Source organism: Hippocampus guttulatus, chromosome 12 (genome assembly GCF_054856545.1).
Source record: "Hippocampus guttulatus isolate MCC_2025c chromosome 12, RoL_Hgut_1.0, whole genome shotgun sequence".
In the NCBI taxonomy this organism is placed as follows: domain Eukaryota; kingdom Metazoa; phylum Chordata; class Actinopteri; order Syngnathiformes; family Syngnathidae; genus Hippocampus; species Hippocampus guttulatus.
The window spans coordinates 3,931,186-3,950,495 of NC_141272.1; the positions used below are offsets into that span (position 1 = coordinate 3,931,186).

The window sequence follows — 19,310 nt, forward strand, 5'->3', positions numbered from 1 at the left end:
TGGCCCTGACTTCATGTTGCCTTATATATATAATTTATTTGTATATATATATTTTTTGTCATGGTCTTCTTGTTGATAATCCACCGTTGGATGACTTGTTACAAGCCCATTGTGCTGGGACAAACATTTTTAGAGATCAGTTAGCCAGAGAGGAATGCAGGCGCATGGTACTCGAGTCACTAGCTCAGCTGTGATCGACACTAAGCAGTCACGTTCAAGATCATTTCTCCTCGCATATTGGGAGGATTATGAATTTCTGAGCAAGAACACAATATGTTTTGTTTCGGATTATGGATGGAATGAATGTATCCATATGAATTGTGTGCCAGTCAGCCACATAATACAGTTAAGGCCATTAGAGTTGGCTGCCATCTTTCCATTTCCGTTGTAGTTACGAGCCAGAGACAAAGAGATAGCCGGTGAGATCAGCCATTCATTATGACTTAAGACTCAAGCTATTTCCTGGAAATGAATACACAAACGGCCGTGATATATGGGATTCCCTCTTCCGTGTAAAAGCAATTTAAGTGTCCTTTATGATTTCATTCTAAATCCCGTGTCCTTGTCTGGTGCAACTAAACACATTGAAGCAAAATGACTGATGGTCTTGTGCGGTGTGAACAAAGCCTTGGTTGATGATTCACATTTTCCAATGTTGAACTTTGGGACTCGTGCCTGAGGGGTTAAGCAGTTGCCTGATTTTGAAATACTGGTAGTTACTTACTCTATCAAATCCTGGTAGTTTCTCAGTGCGTCCCCAGTCTTACAGATCACGAATGAGTTGGAGCCTATCACAGCGGATTTTGGTAGATGGGTACACCCTCGACTTTTCACTCGTTGTCACAGCAACATGAATTAAATAACAATAATATCATTAAAACCGAATCAACGTTTCCTTGGTGTCATCGTAATTGTAATTATTTTTTTCAAACGTCACACTAATAACCTCGATAGCCTTTGTATATTTACAGATTGATTTAATTGCCTGCTCTTCTCCTCAGCTTTGTTACTGTGAAACACTAACATGAAACAAAAATGAAATAGATACCCGTGGATCTCCACGACAACATGATTATTTCCGAGGCAATTTAATTTGTTTTACTTTAATCATGCTTTCCTCCTAAATGTCTGGTAAATAATGAGTAGACTCAAGATCTATGTCTGTCTTATCGTCAGTCAATTTGCATGGCTCCGGGTCAAAGCTCAATTGGAACAGGCGCCCCCCCCCCCTTAGCCAAAAATAAATAAATAAATACATTCAAATGAACAGGTTCAATGTCAGGCCTCTGCAGAGCTTGCTGATGATCTGATCATTTGAATCAGGTGTGTTGCAACAGGGAGACTTGGAAAACATGCAGGGCAGCGGCCCTCCAGGACCTGAGTTTGACACCTATGGTGTAGAAGATAGCAAATGATGTACTTTGAGGAATTTGGGAGAAAGAACACAGAAAAAAAAATGTTTGCAACCCTAATGTCTATCGATGAAATTTTGTCAGGAACAGCCTTGATGAATGATACCAACAGCTGGGGTATCTACTGTTAAAATGTGACTTGACCTTCTTCATCCAAATGTCAGATGACAAATAACACATTCATTATTCCCTGAAACCATGATTGTCTTGCAAATATTCTGTCATGATTACCATACTGTCTTTCAGAAGCACCTCAATGATTCAACACATCAAGAAGTAATCGCGGTAAAGAATTTCTCTGCGGACACAAGCCAATGTCGTCAGATACACAACATACATATAAACATTTCCACTTCTCAAGGTTGGTTTTTGTCAGCCACTCAGCGAAACAACCAACCTTGAAATCTCTGAACACACAAGGAAGTGCACATCCGTAGACAAAATTCGCTTTTGCATGCATGTATGAGTGTTTTTTTGTTTTGTTTTTTTTGCACACAGCCATTTATAGGATTAACTCTGATCAATAAATTAACACTGGAAAGATGGTGACATTCAAGGAACCATTTATTTAGAGAAAGTCATGCTCTATTTAGTAAATTATTTGAGAAGAGGTTGACCGTTCCTATTTTTGGTGAGTTTTCGATACAATTTTCCTTGATTATGGATATGTGAAGTGGAATTTAATTCAAGGTGAGCTCCACAAAATTTGTGAGTTCCACCTACAAATGAATGATAACCCAATGTTGGAAGGGCCACATTTTGGGGATTGATACAAGAAACGTATTCACGTGTGTTTCACTGCATTTGGGAAAAGTGCGTGTTGCCTGCGTGCGATATCGTTTGCGGCTCGCAGCACAGATCTATTTACTGACCTTTAATGCAACAACTGCACCAAGCTCGTAAGGGCTGAGCCTTGACAGTATCGTGAGCTCAGAGACAACTGCCATTGTTTACCTCCTCATGCTGACGTCTATGATGTGCTAATGGCACTTACCGGTATAAAAACCTAAAGGGTAATACTTCACTCTGTTCTAGGAGGGAGTTGTCAGTTTGTCAATTAATGCTGTTGAGTTGCTTGAGGCAGGTGATGCTTCCAAGGGAGTGCGGAATGTAGATCAGAGGGTCTCAAACCTTTACGCCAAATTTAATGATGATTAACTCATTCACTCCCAAAAACATATTTAAACGTCTTTTCAGACTTGGTCCAGAATTGGCTGATACTGAATGAGTTAAAGTATTGCAAATACATTCAATCAGAATCAATAACACAAACACTTCCACAAGGTTAAATGTAATTGTACAAGACTAAAAAGTGAAATACAACGAACTACTTGAGCAGTGATTATTTCACGTCCCACCTGAGGGAGCCCACGCACCGTACTTTGAGAATCACGTATGGAGGTCATCAGGGTGCTTTAGCAGAGCAAATATTCTAACACCCTCTCTGTGGCAACAGTGGAATAGCTGCACTATGGACAAGCTTGTTAAAGACTGAGACGGAATCTTGCCGAACCTGACCTTTAATATCCAAAACATTCTACCCATTTATTACTACAAAAGAGCTAATCTATTTCAGCATGCATTTGGGGTCATGTTATACATCCACATGTTGGTGGGCTCTGAAGACAGTGTTCAACGCATGCTTGTGTGGGAGTTTTGCCGATTTCCTTTCTTTTTTGTTTTTTTCCCCCCTGAATTCTCAACTGGCATCGAGCCCAGGAATGATGCACACATGTGGGACTAACCAGGCAACTGCAGCCAACGGTTTTAAACAAGGTTAACTCCATGAGTGCAGTTCAGTGACCAGGCAAAAAAGTGAATGTGGAAGGACACCAGAACTGTCTGGCGAACAATAACGTAAGGACCATGTGAAAAGTCTACTGGAACATCTATCCACAAACACCATTAAGAGAAAGTAGCTTTTTTTTCCGGCACCTGCTTTGATCACAATTTGTTTTTAAACTGCAATATTATTTGCTATTAACAAGGTATTGTAAGTCCCGAGAGAGCAGTCAACCAAAAGTGGGCAATGTTTTTTTAAATTGCTTCTTCTCAACTTCTGCAGTGTGTCTTTAATGTTGTTTGTATTTCCAATGAGCTCTAATTAGGGCAAAGTCCAAAGTTGTTATCGAGCATTCTGTTGACTGAGACTGCCTAAGATTTCCAAATGAGGAAGAAACTTAAAAAATAATTTGGAGAGATTATTCAAGGTGTTTTTTTTTTTAAATGTAATTATTGTTTCATGGCTGTGGCAGAATATTCTTATCAGAAAAAAAATGAGGACAGATATTGTGCAATCATCGTACATGATTTAAAGACACATGTAGAGTCTGGGTGCGCATGGGGTGACTTTCTCTCGACTCTAGACCAGGTGTGTCAAACTCAGGTCCTGGAGGGCCGCTGTCCTGTATGTTTTCTAAGTCTCCCTGTTGCAACACACCTGATTCAAATGATCAGGTTCAATGTCAGGCTTCCGCAGAGCTTGCTGATGATCTGATCATTTGAATCAGGTGTGTTGTAACAGGGAGACTTGCAAAACATGCAACACACCTGATTCAAATGAACAAGTCCAATGTCAGGCTTGCGCAGAGGTTGCTGATGAGCTGTTCATTTGAATCAGGTGTGTTGCAACAGGGAGACTTGGAAAACATGCAGGACAGCGGCCCTCCAATATCTGAGTTTGACACCCCTGCTCTAGACCACCCCCAAGTAAAATGTTCACCCTTATCACGCAATGCACAACTAAACTTGAAAAGTTTCAAAATATTTAGTAATTTGGGTAAACTATTATAATTATTATTATTTGTTTTTTTTGGTTACCTGAATTGGCAATTTGCATGGCGGACACGATCAGAAATTAGAAATAGTTTGCACAAGGTAGAAATACATTTGGGTAGGGTTGTTAAGATAGCATTGGGAACATCATTGGGGTTCAAAGCTCTGACACCACTGGGATCCGAATTATGGCCTCGGGCATCGCCGCCAGCAAGAAAAGAAAAGGGTTCAAGAGGGGGTTTAAAAATGGGGGAGATGAGCGAGGGAGATGAAGTCTTGAAAGGGGCTCTTTTTTATGTCGACACAGTCAAGCAACGAGAGTGCTGAGTTGAACGCGGCAAAGTGCACCAGGGGAGCGTCGGAGTGCTCTGAGACACTAACCTGAGATTAAAGGTACCTGAGCCGCGGCATCGAGCCTCTCCTGTGATCCACTGACGACTTCTCTGTTCATTCTCTGATTACCCATTGATGTGCAGTTCACAACATGGTCCCAGTCCTGCCTGGGTTTGTTGATGACAATGATTGACACCGGTGCAGCTAAGTGGATGTGCAGTTGAACTTGTCAGTTGCTCAGACCGTAAAATTAGACATTCCCATGTGGCCTGGAGGTCCACTTGGACACCTGTTGCAGATGAAAAAGTGAAACATTTTGACATAATACCGTAGCCCAGGGGTGTCAAACAAATTTGTGGATAGTTCCCTTCGAGAGCTTTTTTTGCTGTTAACAACCAATAAATTATTTCATGACCCCACCATTCTATTACATACACACACACACACGTTGCTATGCACTTGATTGATATTTCTCACAACAACTTTGTCTTTTGGGTGCAATTTCGTGGTTGCAGTTCAAACAACTGTAATTGCTATTCTTGTGTTTCTTCACTAAATTGGTTTTGCTTTTGTGCCAAGAGGGTGATTTATAGCTCTTGAAGCTGTACTACGGATGATGAGTTGATTTCCATTTACCCAATGTAATTTGATAAATGAGTGTTTCGAAAACAGAATTGCAGAATTGTTGAACTTTTTTTTCAATTAGGTTCTTGTCCTTTTGCCTACATTATTTCTGGCAAACCCTTTTCTGTCATTAACCTCCCATTTATATTACTGCCTTAAAGCCTATGACTTCTGTGCCTCATACAGCTGTGCACTTTTATGGCATTTGCTAATGTACTGTAAATGGCATGAAATATGTCACGCTTAGTCCTCAGCCAGCTCTCACTTTTACATCATTTTTATACCGTTTTTGAATCCCCCATTTATTTATTTGAAGGCAGATGTGATTTTATGTCCCTTGCCTGGCTGTAAAGTGCTATTTTGGAATGCAAATGAAGCTTTGATTGAGAGATTTCCATGAAAGGGGTGTTGTGTACGAGATGACAGCGCGTGTGGAAGCACGTCCAAGGCGACTGGGGACGTTGGCTATTCGTGGAGGGGTGGGGGTGTGGAGGCGCGATGGGTTGTCTGGAGCTTGATGAGGTACTGCTGTAAAAGTGGAAGGCTGAGAGAGGAACAGAGGATATGCTGCTGTGCTTTTAACTCAGGGCTCGTCCATGATGTACAGACTGTGCAGGCAGTCAATTTCATCCGGTGCACTCGCCTATTATCAAAATCACATCCCCGTTTTAAAACGCACAATAGTTCCCACTCGTCTTCACCGCTTAAGTGACATTCTATACACCTCTCTGGAAAATCATTTTTAACGCCAAATCCCAGAGAAAGCCTTTTGGGCGATTTAGATAAATTTGGAGCAGTTATTGCTTGCTTACTGCCTTGGATGCACTGAAAAGTAGAGTGCCTACTTAGCTCTCTGTTGGCATGTATGATACACAGATTCAAATGGATCTCCCCTTCTTCTTGTTTTTTTTTTTTTGTTAGGGACCTCTTAGCAGAGGTGTGTCATCATGTACTTTCTTCCTCCCCTCGATAATGCCTCATTCGAACAGCAATGCACTCTCTGACAGCTACTGCGGGAGCCTTCCTCATCGCTCCACACATTTGACTAATGCAGCAGATATGGCCTGTACAAACGACTAAAAGACTGGTCAAATTCAACATTTATCATCTTCGCCATCGCCTACCTGTTTGCCTGTTTTATGGGGGAAGCTGCTGACAGTTTACAACCTACTAACCAGCCAGGTGTTAAGTTAAATAGCCCCCCGATGGCACAAGTGAGGGTGTTAAATAGCTATTACTTTTCATTTCTTTCTCTTTTTCTTTTTTCACCAGAGCGTGGAAACATTGAAAGGAAAGGCCACTGATAGATTTATACCACTCTTTATGTTTAACCAAGGTTGATTTGGCAAACACTAGAGGAAAATATGAACGTTGGAGGTCTCGCATCGAATCCCTCCATCATCCTCTGAAAATGACAAAAAGGCTCAGTAACCCTCCTCTGAGCTGTTACCGCTCAGAGAGCCGTGACTCCTTCAGTGCAGCAGCATTTGTGAGGTGGTAGTAATACGCCTAATAAATACACAAAGGCTTTGAGCGGATAGATTTTTTTTTATTCCTTTTATTTCAAGAGTCTGAATAAGTATTGAGGCACAGTGGTGACTTGACACCAAATAGGAATTTATGCACAGCCATTTGTTTCCTCATATATTTAAACATTTTCGACTACATCCTCTTGCTAAATACACCGGCCAAACATAATTATTTGTAAGCTGCTTGAGCTGCTTTCAATAAAGAGCCTTGAAAAAGAAAATAATGTTCAGTTGCAATTTGGTGTGACAAAAATATTAGACACGGCTCTCATCGTTGACTTTCCCACAACTGGAAACTACAACTCCAAAAAGGCTTCGTTTCAAGAGAGCAACTTTAGTCCTCCTTCATTATTTTGCACTCAGTAGTTCAAGTTAATGATTATAAACTGCTATAATCGTTACGTTTTTAATTTATATTGCATTAGATTTACTTGAAAAAAAGTCCAACTTGCTGGAACGGATTAATTGCATTTGCATTCAGTTCAATGGGGAACATTACGTTGATTTTTCAACGTTTCAGATTACAAACGGGAGACTTGGAAAACATGCAGCACAGCGGCCCTCCGGGACCTGAGTTTGACACCTATGATTTACGGCATTTATGACTCCATTTTTTTTTAAAGTCTTTAAAACTACTTTTAAATTGACACATTTAAAGATGTATAACATCTTAAGAGAGACCAAAATCAATGAAATAAGGCCAAATTTTGTGTACTCACGCCAACAACAATGACTCTTGTTTCGAATGCCCAAATAAACTTGTCATTTGGTCAAAACGAACTGTCGAAAATGTTATGCCGGCATGAACCTTTCGAACAGATATGCATTCACATGGGTTCAGTGTTTCTATATTTGTGACTTTAATTTTATTTATTGATTTATTTTTACCAACATGGTTATGGACAGTTGATGGCTGGCTGTGTTTCTTTCCTTTGTATACTTGGGTAACTCCATCAATGCTGTTTTGCAAAACTCATGTCAGGATGACACTACGCCAAACATTACAATGCGCACAGGAAGGGAAAAACGCAAAATTGAGTCAGCAACGTGAGCAGCTCACTGTGTCTCTCCTGACAGAACACAACCACCAATCAGCGGCTGACAAAACAATAGCAATGCTCTGAATGACTGACTAAGTACTTATGGGTATATTTTTTGTGACGCAGAGAATTTATACTCAAAACGAAAGTGCCGGCACATGAAAAAAAGAACTCGGAACCCAAAATGCAGTTTTTTTTCACATCGATGAAAGAAAAAAAAATGTATGGGAATTCTAACTCGCTTGACAATAGATAAGATACACATATTTGCTATGTTTACATGCATTAATGGTAAAGGCACTTTGTGTAATGGCCATGGCTAGCCCGCTGTCACTTGTGATTTAACCTGGCACTTTGGCAGTGGTGAGCCGCTCCTCCAAATCAAGGCTAAGTGATGGATTCATCAGAGGCCTGTCGAGATGAAACACTTGCGGGGACAGGGAGATGAGGCCCTGATTGGGACAAATATGTCTCCCTCTGGTGTCAGCCCTCACCCACCGGTCTGTGCGCCGTCTGAAAGAAAGACAAATGTTTTGATTAGGGGTCTCTTTCAATGTCACAGCAGCCTGCAATGAAGAATGAGATGAGGCTGTCTCTGAGGGAAGCAAATAGTTGAGCAGGATGAGAGGCAAATGGATGTCTCCACTGTAGGGGTGTGTGTGTGTGTGTATGTGTGGGGGAGGGGGGGCGGTCGAATGGCGATTTTACAGTGAGTCACCGAAAGTGCTGCAAAAGCCTTCATGTTGAAGGCGCCACATTCCTTCTTGGATCAACATTTCAATTTGGTTTCGTATGCAGCGATGGACTGGATTTTTTTTTCAATCGAAGTCAATAGAAGTGAAGTAAAAAAAAATAATCGAACATCCTATTACATAAAACAACAAAAAAGAGTCAACATGATCAGCATGCCCATACACAAAATCACCGTCTTTCCAAATTTGGATAATTGATGGATGGATGGATAGATTGATCCAAATGCTTGATGCTACTCGTACTGTTGAACTGAATGCCTCTCAAATTTCCAGCATTTCAGCCTCCTAAGACCTTTTCAAAAGCTCATCTTTCCTTAATGAACACGATGACTCCCACTGGTTCCCTTTCTAAAAGCTCCTCAACCTCTTCTCTCTCACAAACAAGTCCTCCTTGCAAATCATCAGGTGCGTCGGTGTTCGGTAAACACTAGAGTGTTTGCTCTTCGACAATAGCCCGTGTGGCATTGAGCACCGCAAACAAATGCTGCCACAAATACTTCAGCGGCAGAGCCAATGAAGAGGTGTCCGTTGACAAAGAAAGGATGTAACGATAGAGCCGGCAAACAGATCGGACCTTTCCTATCAGTCAGAAGCCAGCTCCAAAACTCTTCTCGTCTCTTTGGCCCTCCCTCATTTGCATTCCTTTTAAGTCCCCCGCTTGCCATTACATAAGGGCATATGCCTAAAAAAAGTACTCCCGTTGTGAAAAGCGAGTCGGTTCATTTCCCTGCACTTTTTAATCAATACCTAGCAAGGGAGGAGGGTTACGTGGCTTCCATTTATGCTAAATATAACATATGAGTCGGTTCCTATGAACAGTAGTTGCTGTGGAGACGGGAGCTGTGCCTTTATAACGGTAATTATAATCACGGCAGAGACATTACTGTGATCCAAAGATCGCATAATCCCTGTGAATAGACTAATCTCTTGCCATCTTGACAACCTTAAATATAGTCATGCAAATGTCGATATGAGTTGTATGTTTCATGGTATTGTATTATTGTCTTATTTGAGGGTTTCATTAAAAGGGATGCCGAGATGATCTTTGGACCAAGATCCGTGGAAACGATCTGGAAAAAAAAAAAAAAAAAAAAAAAACAGTCCGAAGAGATGTAAAAATCCCATTTGTGGCCCATGATATTCCAGTCTCTGATGTCCATGAAATCTCACGTCCGCTGGCCACGCGGCTAATGATAAAGCGTGCGCCTCGGAGGCCCTCCTGCTGTTGCCATTTGTAATTTATAGAAGTCATCATCTGAGGTGATTCATCTTGATTGTGCCTTGGCAACTGTCATGCACCACCGATGCACAGTGTGAGAAATGAAATAAATGCGTCTTGCAGCAGCACTCATGTTTGTCTTCCCGGCTTCGATGAATTTGCATTGCTGCCGACACATTTTGCTCCTAATGACAGGCGTCATATTCCAGATAGGCGTATTGTATGTCACTGTTTTACAAGGGGATGGGCAGAATGGAAGGATTTGAACACAATGATGAGGAAGATAAGTCACTGCAATACATGCTTCCGCTAATGTGAGCGATTGGGCCTCATGAATTATTCATAATTATTCGCCATTGTAGTTGCCAGCCACATTGAGGAGCTCACATTTTGATATTAATGAGCGTAACAAAAAACTCATTTCACTGAAGGAGTGGGCCTCGTTCCATATCGTAGTTTGTGCTGAAAGCGTGGCCATTGGCAGATATGAAAGTTTTCAAGTCCAGTTTGAGATTTTAAAAAAAAGAATTGATTAAAACAATTTAATTAAACACCATGAAGCATGTAAAATAAGTTAGTTGGCAAATACTTGAAGCTTTGACAGTGCCGCATCGCCCTTGTGGGCGGGTTGAGATTTGCCTCAGGTCTCGTGTCTATTGTATTCTATTTTATAACTTGATGGCACATGTTGATGGCAGTTCCTGTCCTTTGTACGGCACAAGCATTTCCCGATGAAACTTAAGACTTTCTTTTTGAACAGTAGTTGCATGCGTTATGCTTTTGATAAGGTCAGCAGAGGTATTTTAATTTGAGGCATGTCATTTTCATCTGCAGAATTATTGACTGCTTTTACAATGGACAAAATATCCGATCAGCACCACTTCGTAGTTTGTGGTGGGGTTTTTTTTGTTTGCAATTTGCAAGATCTCATGCTCTCTTAAAAAAAGGCTGTGGTAGAGGATCTAAGGTTGAACGGGACTACACTCTGACAAGTATGAGATTTAACTAACAATTTGGACTTGCCTGTGGGAGGTGCATACATTTTCTCATTGCATACATTTCAAATAACCGGCTTGCCCTCCTCCATTTAATCGGAGATAATTCTCTCATGTAAAGGGATTGTTGATACTATACATCGTTAATACGAAGCATTTCTCATTCCAAATGGGGCAAGACGTGCGCCAGCGTGGCAGTTTAGAACAGATGGGATATATCAACACATATTACTTTCTTGTGTGATGACGACGGGTGGACACATTTGATAAAAACAGATTTTATTTTTTTTGTATTTGTGCATACTCTAAATTTAAGTCGTGAGAATAAAGAGAACCTGTTCTACCTGCTCTTTGATAAATGAGACCGCTGGGCTCCAAAAATTGAAACACGTCTGCAGACCTCAGAGCTGAATTGGATTTATATTCAATTAGCATGTCTTTAATGTATTCAGGACTCAACCTATTCAGTGATTTATAGACCAGACGCAGAATTTTAAAATCTTTTCTATAGTTGACTGGGAGCGAGTGTCAGGGAGTACCGTAATATGTTCTGATCTCTTTTTAAGGGCAGATTTCATTCCAACTCAAATTAGGAAAACAAGAAAATGTGTTCGTTAATGCATGGTGGATTGATGACTATTGACTGTCACGAAAGACAAGAATAGGCTTTTCTGCCTCAGTGGAGGAGGAAGGTTTGGGAGGGTCCCAATTGGTGGGTTTAAGTGAGGAGAGATATATTCATATTAAATAATAAGCTCTATTTCTAAGTATGTCTTTCTTTTTCCCTGTGTAGTGTGATTTGAACAAAATCCACTGTGAAAGAATATGACGTTTATTTGTATGTATATTTTTTTTTTGTGTTGATCCTCCTGCACTGCTGTTTATTCCAACAGTACCTCTATTTAGTGTACAAAGCTGAAAACATCGAACGCTGCCATCATCAAGCGTCCAAGTTACCGCCTCGGATGTATTTGAAAGTCATACCTCCAAATAGCTGTAAATAGCGTGACCAGAAGGATAATAGTTTGTGATAATGATCTTGGCCTACGCTTCAGTGCTGTGTGGCCACATGGCGCACAGGCAACATGCTGATGATTTCCTCTGAAGTGGCCTGACTGTTTGACTATAAACATCGTTTCCAAGCCCAACTGATTGACTGAGTGATGAATTTGGGGCAGTTAGTCGAAAGGAGAAAATAGTCCCGGTGTGTGCGGAACAACAACAACAGGCGATGCAAAGTACCAGCCTGTCACAGATACGGCTCTGTGCAAAGTCTGGAGCCCATTTGAAAGAATTGAGCGGTCATTATATCAAGGATTTTTGGTCTTGATAAACTCACAACCTGGAATAAATCAAAGCACGTTGGCAGGTCCTTCCTCCGGATGGTCACTTGGATTAAAAAAAATGTATTTGGCATTTAACTGATGTAACAAACAACTTGACATTTCTTACAACCACAGCAGTAGGTTGTAACTTGCTGTCTCTTTTAAAGGTGGGTTAAAGGAAACAAACAAACAAACAAAAAATAACACCAAATTCAATTATTAAGACTGCTAAAATCTATTGAAAACGACCCACTGTGTGTTCTTCAAACCTATAGGGACATTGGTAAACACTTTGGGTTGCTTACAGTCCAACGTAGCAAAAATTATTTTCTCTCCGAATACTAACCTTTGCTGGTGATTTTCATCAACACATTGGTACTAAACAGTTCGTATAATGGCTGCCCTGATCTCCGGCTCTCTGATTGTTTGCTAAATCGTTTCTAATCTGTAAAGATTTAATCTGCAGTTGCACGACATCCATTTTGAAATGTTCTGCCTATGTCGGCCCGTGAATGACAAAAAGAGCAAATTGAGTCCGATGACCTTGACTGTCTTTGTGAACTACTCAAAATAGGGTTGGCAAGCAGATCGCTGACAAAATCTGTCGGGTTTCTTATGGAGAAAAAGGTAGCTGTCTGATGATGACAGATAAGCTCTTATCAAAGGTATGAAAAAGCATGATTTAGCAAATCCAAATTGCAGAGGAAAACATTTATCTGATATTGTCACTAATCCCCCCTCCCCGTGGGTGGTATCTGGGCACAAAGTCTTATTTGTGCTGCTGTGCAAATGTAAACTAACAAAATTGTTCTGTTCTGCAGACTTTAACCCCCGTAATCAAGAGCCATTCGTAAACTGGAAGGTCTGACCATGTCCCCTTTTAACCACCTTTCGATGGTCCTTTGTCTTTCTCGTGGCCGCACATTTCTCATTCGGGTGGCGGCATGCTGGAGCCTGTCGCAGCTGGGTACACCTTGAACTGGTCGCCAGCGAGTCGCAGCGATGGTTATTTATTGCATTGATTTCCCTTTATGTTTTTCTTGAAGTGCATTGTGCACAGATTTACCGTATTTTCCGCACTATAAGGCGCTTCGCAGTACAAGGTGCACCTTCAATGAATGGCCTATTTTGAAAGTGTTTTCATCAATAGGGCACATCACATTATAAGGCGCATAGAATAGAAGCTACAATAGTGGCCGCGTTATGCATCCACTATACGGAGCTACGCTAAAGGTAATACAATACAACAACATACAATTCAGCTTTATTTATATAGAGCTTTCACAACCGCTGTAGCTGTTAACAATCACTTTGCAGAACATACGGTGAAGAAATCAGAATATTGATCCATGTATAATGCTTTTAGGTGCGCCTTATGGTGCGAAAAATACGGTAATTAACTTGCATACCATTGCCAGAGGTGGGAATCTACTCTATTAAATTATGGTGCTGATTCCAATTGGAACTGTTCAGCCTTGACAGAGGTCTACTGAGTTACGTGTCACAATTGCTAACCTGGCTGTCGCTCTCCCAACTCCTAAATTGTTCTATAACTAAATTTTCCTCAAAGTTTCTGAAAACTTGTGACATGGGCCAGTGACAACCATTTCATTTTGGTAGATTAGAAAGATATTTCCAGCATTTTGTTCTGCTTAAGGTTAAGGATATGACATTTCTCACAGAATGATGTCTGGATCTGATGCTCATAGTCAAAGATAAACATAACTGCAGGACTATACACGTGTCAATGAAGTTGTACTATTTGATGAGTGCCATTCTAATTTATTTTTGTAAACAAGTTTGTGAGTGAACCTCGTTAGAGTGAACCTTGTTCAATGTTCTTTAATACACATGACAATTTGACATTTCCAATACAGATTTTGGCAAGAATCGTGGAAGTGAAGTGGCGTAAGAATGTTAAGACCTTGTTTTGATAGGCGGCCCCTATATAATGCCACATCCCTACATTGTCTCTACCCTTCTTCATCGTACCGGTCCCCATTAACGAACCCTCTTCCCCTAATGGAGTTCACTGCACATCACTTTCTGCATGAACGCAGCAGAGGAGTGCAGCTAATGGCAGCTGCACAGTTGGAATACATGGGTGCTAACTTGAGTTAATGTATGCCGCTGGAGCACTGTTGGGAGATGAGATGGTGTTATCTGCCTTGTGCACAGGCCCAGCTCAGCTGTCTGAGGACATCCTTTATAAATGAACCAATTTGAGGTGGAACAGCTGTCTCTGAGTCTGCACTTCAGTCCTGACATCACGCTGACACCTAGGATGCTTGTATCTCATCTTTACATCATGAATAGCAACAGAACACATTTGTGGCTCGTCCTCCAGTGTTCTTTCAACATGTGTTTGACAAGGGATGTGTGTCGACTTGGTAGAAATTGGCATCTGGTGCAATTCCCATTCAGTTTCGCTTCGTGGTGCATTTAAGCCAGTGACAAGTGAAAAAAACAATCTGAGTATTCTCCTTCAATATAGTAAATTAATTTGCCTGACTGGTTTTTGTGTCTGATTGTGCCTTCAGGTGGGAAGTCCATGTTTTCCCAGCAGCCACAGGACTTGGTCGTGGTGGCTGGCCAACCTGTGACATTACCATGTTCCATCCCTGGTTACCATGGCGTTGTCCTGTGGATCAAAGATGGCCTGGCACTCGGGGTAGGGAGGGACCTCTCAGGTAAGGAACACATATTGGAAGCACATGAAGCCCTTTACTCTATCCATCTAATCATCGATCTAGCTAGCTAACCAGGCTAGCTAGCTAGCTAGCTCTCTGGCCAGCTAGCTAGATGGTTCGTTCTCAGAAAGTATGGTCCAGTAAAGGGACATGATATTCTAAAAGTGAACTTGATCAAAACCAAGTTAAAATGACATAAGATTAAAATCAAACCTTACTGCAGTGTGCTCTGAATAAATAAAGATAGTTCACACAGCCCCTTGTTCGCAAGAGATGGTTGAATGCCGTTTACTTGTGTCATATCAAAGCACTTGAGCACCAAGCACGAACCACTTTTCACCACATTGGCATTTATTACCAACTATTCAATACCACCTCCCTGATTATGATTGACCAAAATCTGTCTAATGTTTGACAGAGAAGCTTCAAAATCATAACATAATCCGACTCGTAATATCATGTTTCCAATCCAAATTAATCTGTTTATCATCCAATTTAGTCAACACATAGTGACTGCTTCACAGTTGTTCATCAAGGCTTTATACGTATTCAGCCTTGAGAACACTCATCACCAACAATTCGCGCAGTGACATAATGCATGCGAAAATCTATAAAAAGCATTCAATACCCACATCATTTGACAATGTGTTTATTAATTTATTTCAACAGAGATCAAATTAAATTTGCTCGCACTCTCACCACCTCATGGTATGCTCCTCCATGGTCTGTGTTGGAAGTTACGGTAGCGAATTTGGCTCGCACATCAGCTATGTCGACTAAGCATAGGCAATTCTGGTCTATTTTAGAAGGTGCTTTGGCACCCCTAAGTGGAATCCCAACACCCATAAAATTTAAGAAATGTTTTACTTATTTTTACTGTATTTACTTTTGAAAAGTGCATAATCAAGCAGTTCTTGTTTGAAAGAATAACAACAACACAAAAACAGCACCCCATTTGCCCCTAAAATGGTTTATGCCATCCAACCCCTCAAACCTCTCCCCTCTTGGGCTCTGATCGATGTGCTGACACAGAGGGACATTCAATTATGATCTCTTTTGCTGTGACTCAACGTTTAAAAAACCTTTATTGGATTTGATCGTTTCGTCACAGACTTTCCAAAAAAACCCAATTTTGATTTCAAATACATGCATTTAAATGTCGACGAGAGTTGAACTTCTCTTGTCTGGATGTTGGCTCTACAACCTTAAATCTCTGATCCCCGAATCACCCTTGACTAAATTAAACTCTGCCAACATCCTGTCGACCATATCAACCAACACACTTTAGCGAGAACTTATAGTTAAACCTCCAACTACAAAGTAGTTCTGGTGACCAGACAAACCAGCAAAGTCACCAAAAGAAGAAAATGAAGCAGTCTCCTTAAGATGTAGTCAAGATCGCATACATCAAGATGACGGGTTTGTTACACAGCCATTTGTGGGTGGACGTCAATGCTGGCCGGTCCTGATTTTCCTTCGAGTGTAGGGCTTTCTGGGAATACGTTTGCCAATTTGCCAATCTCCACAATCTGAGTGCCGCTGCTGGGCAGACAGCTGGTCTAATATGATTTTGATGACTTTGATCGGGGCCCAAGCAAACAGATAGCAAGCTTCACGGATGTGTGTGGTGGATGTGAGATATGTCGTAAAAATTGTGAACAGTGGGCATTAAACCTGCTGAATAATTTTAGAAGTCAATTAATTGAAGCATTGTGATTATTATTAGAATTATTATTATAATAATAAGCCATCCATCCATTTTCCGAATGGCTTTATCCTCACAAGGGTGGCGGAGGGTGCTGGAGCCTATTCCAGGTGTCTTCAGACAGTATAGGGACACCCTGAACTGGTCGCAACATTCACAATGTTTTTTTAAATCATAACCCTAACTGAAACATAACATTTAAATGTTGAGTCAATGTGAGGATACCAAAATGCTTAATTTTAACCTCCTCAATCAATTCTATCAAATGGTCAATTAACTCATTCAGTACCAGCCAATTCTGGACCAAGTCTGAAAAGACGTTTAAAAACGTCTTTGGGAGTGAATGAGTTAAATCGTAAAAAGTAATGCCAAGACTCAATGGCTCTGGAAACTTCACAAACGCGGATCCAACCAAGCCATAGATAATCTTATTTACTCGTGAAATGGCAATTTGGATGGAAACAAATTAAATACACAGTTGTATCTGAGTTACAGTAAGCCATTCAATTCCCAATGCTTGTCCTTAACGGACGAAACGGAACTAAACAGCAGCGCTGCAGTCCCCCAGTCAGAGGCACGCTGAGCACATGTTTTGATTGTGTGCAATAGAAAATTTGATACAAAATACTATCAAAGCCAGAGATTTAGTGTGCACTTCTATCTTGCTTAGATGATGTGGAGACCAGCTTTTTAGCAAGATATTTAATTAGTTTATGGAATGAGACAGATTGAGGGTGAGAGTTAATAGTTACATCAGCCCTGAACTATATACCTCGTGATTGACGGTCCTGGGGCAAAAGAATAGTAATTTCAACATGGCTCATTCTTTTCATGTATCCAAAAGCAGCATGATCGTTTTCTTATTGCCGCAATAAAATATACAAGGTCTTGTATCGGGTGAAATAGCTGCCTGCCTGGTGAAGATAGCTCCCCCAAAATACACGATGATACAAACTGAGTGCCTTGTAATCAGGCGGATGACACTTCTCGAAATAAAGAGCACCCCAGCTGCCCTTTTTATCATTCCTGTCTACCCAGACATTCAAGGCATTCTGTAGTTAAAAAGAAAAAAAAAGTGATGGTACATTCAATGCAGGATGTACAGAGTGAACATAAAGCGACAGCTGTATACATAAAAAATGTGCCAAATCAAATGTTGCGAGCAGCATTTCAATGATATACGTCTGCTTGGCTTTCCAGCGACAAAGGCTGCTTGTGAAATGGCGTGCGCCGTCTGGGACCAGCCGCCATTCATGGGTTAGGGTGATTAAAATGGGACAAACCGTCACGGTGCAGCACTCGAAATAAACAACACAAAAGCAAAACATAATTCAGAGTTACCTATAGCCTTGTTGTCATTCTGCTGAAGCAGGAAGTGAAGTGGGCCCTCAGAAAATGCCAATCATTGTCATAAATATGCATGACATCGCGCACATCTCCTTTGTATGATGATTGCGGCTTCAAAAAAGCAACATCTAATTCATTCTTAGTTGCACACATGGCAAAAGGAGTAGAATTAAGTGTTTGTATGACTGATGTGCAAGGCGGTGGCATCGGGTATATGCAAGTCATAAACAGAAGCTCTTGGGATGAGAATGTGACAGTTGGTAAACATTCATCAGTGATTGAAAGTGCACGTGTGTGTGTGTGTGTGTGTGTGTGTGTGTGTGTGTGTGTGCGCGCGCATTCACGTTTTTTTTTTTGTTTGTTTCCATTCATGCAAGCACTGCATGCACCAGTCACCCGAAACCTGTTCCTATCCCCTTGCGTTTACGTTGGGTGAAACACGTTCTAGGTGAAAGATTTAACTCATTCGTCAATGCCTGTGTTTTTGCTTTCACACACACACACACGCGTTATTGATCTAGCCTCAAGACAAATCCATTCCTGGTAATGGTTTCATTACTCCTTAATGTGGGTATTTTACATTGTTTGGTTTGGGTACCGCATTATGACTCCGGAATTTCGCTGACTCCAAAGATCAACGTCCCCGCGTGCAAAAACATCACATGTGCATTATCATCCCTAATCTGGTGCGGCGGGACAATTCTAGTCGTACTCACAATAGTTATGATCATGTTGCCTATTTAGGACAGACAAAAAAGGGGAAAAGGCAACTGTATAGTTTTCACCTCAAATTCTAATGACTCTCCCTTATGGGGACAGTTAAAGGGATTAACCTAGAATGCAGAAATGCTTGACTGCCACAGGCACAGATTAACCGATTGGCAAAATGACTGCGGAACATTCAAAATCACGCACAATCCGTCCTGTGAAACTGATCCACTTCCAACTTGCTTTCATTCCAAAACATGGCACTATTATAATCCGTTTAAATCAAAACCATTTCAACACAAGTGCCAGCCTTGAACTAGTCTCACCATCAAGACAATAATGATTTCAGCAAAAGTTTAATCATCTTAAAGCCTCACACCCTCTCCCAGGTCGACGATTATGATCGGTATATGGCGGCTGCTGTCCACCGTTTTTCAGCGATATGCTTTATTTCTCCTGAAACCATTTTTTTCCCCCCCGCAACTTCCACAGTTAGAATAAAATGTAATTATTTTCTTTACAGATAAAATCAACATAAGTGCTTTCTCTTGGTGGAAAAAACATTCACTTTATCCATTAAATGTATCTAAAATTAGGCTTATGGTACATCCCGTTGTACGTTCCACACTTCAATGAAAACCCTCTCTGATGTGGCACTTAACTATCAGGAATAGAAAGCTATTTCCCGTTTAGATTGTTGAGCCGCGAAAAGTTCATTTTATGTTGCGCACACCATTGAAGCAGATCAACATGTCCCTAAATCTCTGCTTTTGGAACGTATCAATGGGAACAATGTCTTTGACAAGATGCAGTTTGATTCTGAGAATGTGTGATACAAGGCTCCTTTCTTGTCGCA

General features: G+C 41.0%; 1 protein-coding gene across 7 annotated transcripts in view; it reads left to right on the forward strand.

The window, feature by feature from the left end:
- Window positions 1–19,310, forward strand: part of kirrel3b (kirre like nephrin family adhesion molecule 3b) — a 136,268-nt gene that overhangs the window by 68,905 nt on the left and 48,053 nt on the right. For all 7 annotated transcript variants that reach the window (XM_086125802.1, XM_086125803.1, XM_086125805.1 and 4 more), the window contains exon 3: window positions 14,545–14,694. In XM_086125802.1, coding sequence (XP_085981928.1) covers window positions 14,545–14,694 — 150 coding nt within the window. The remainder of the gene's footprint in view (window positions 1–14,544; window positions 14,695–19,310) is intronic.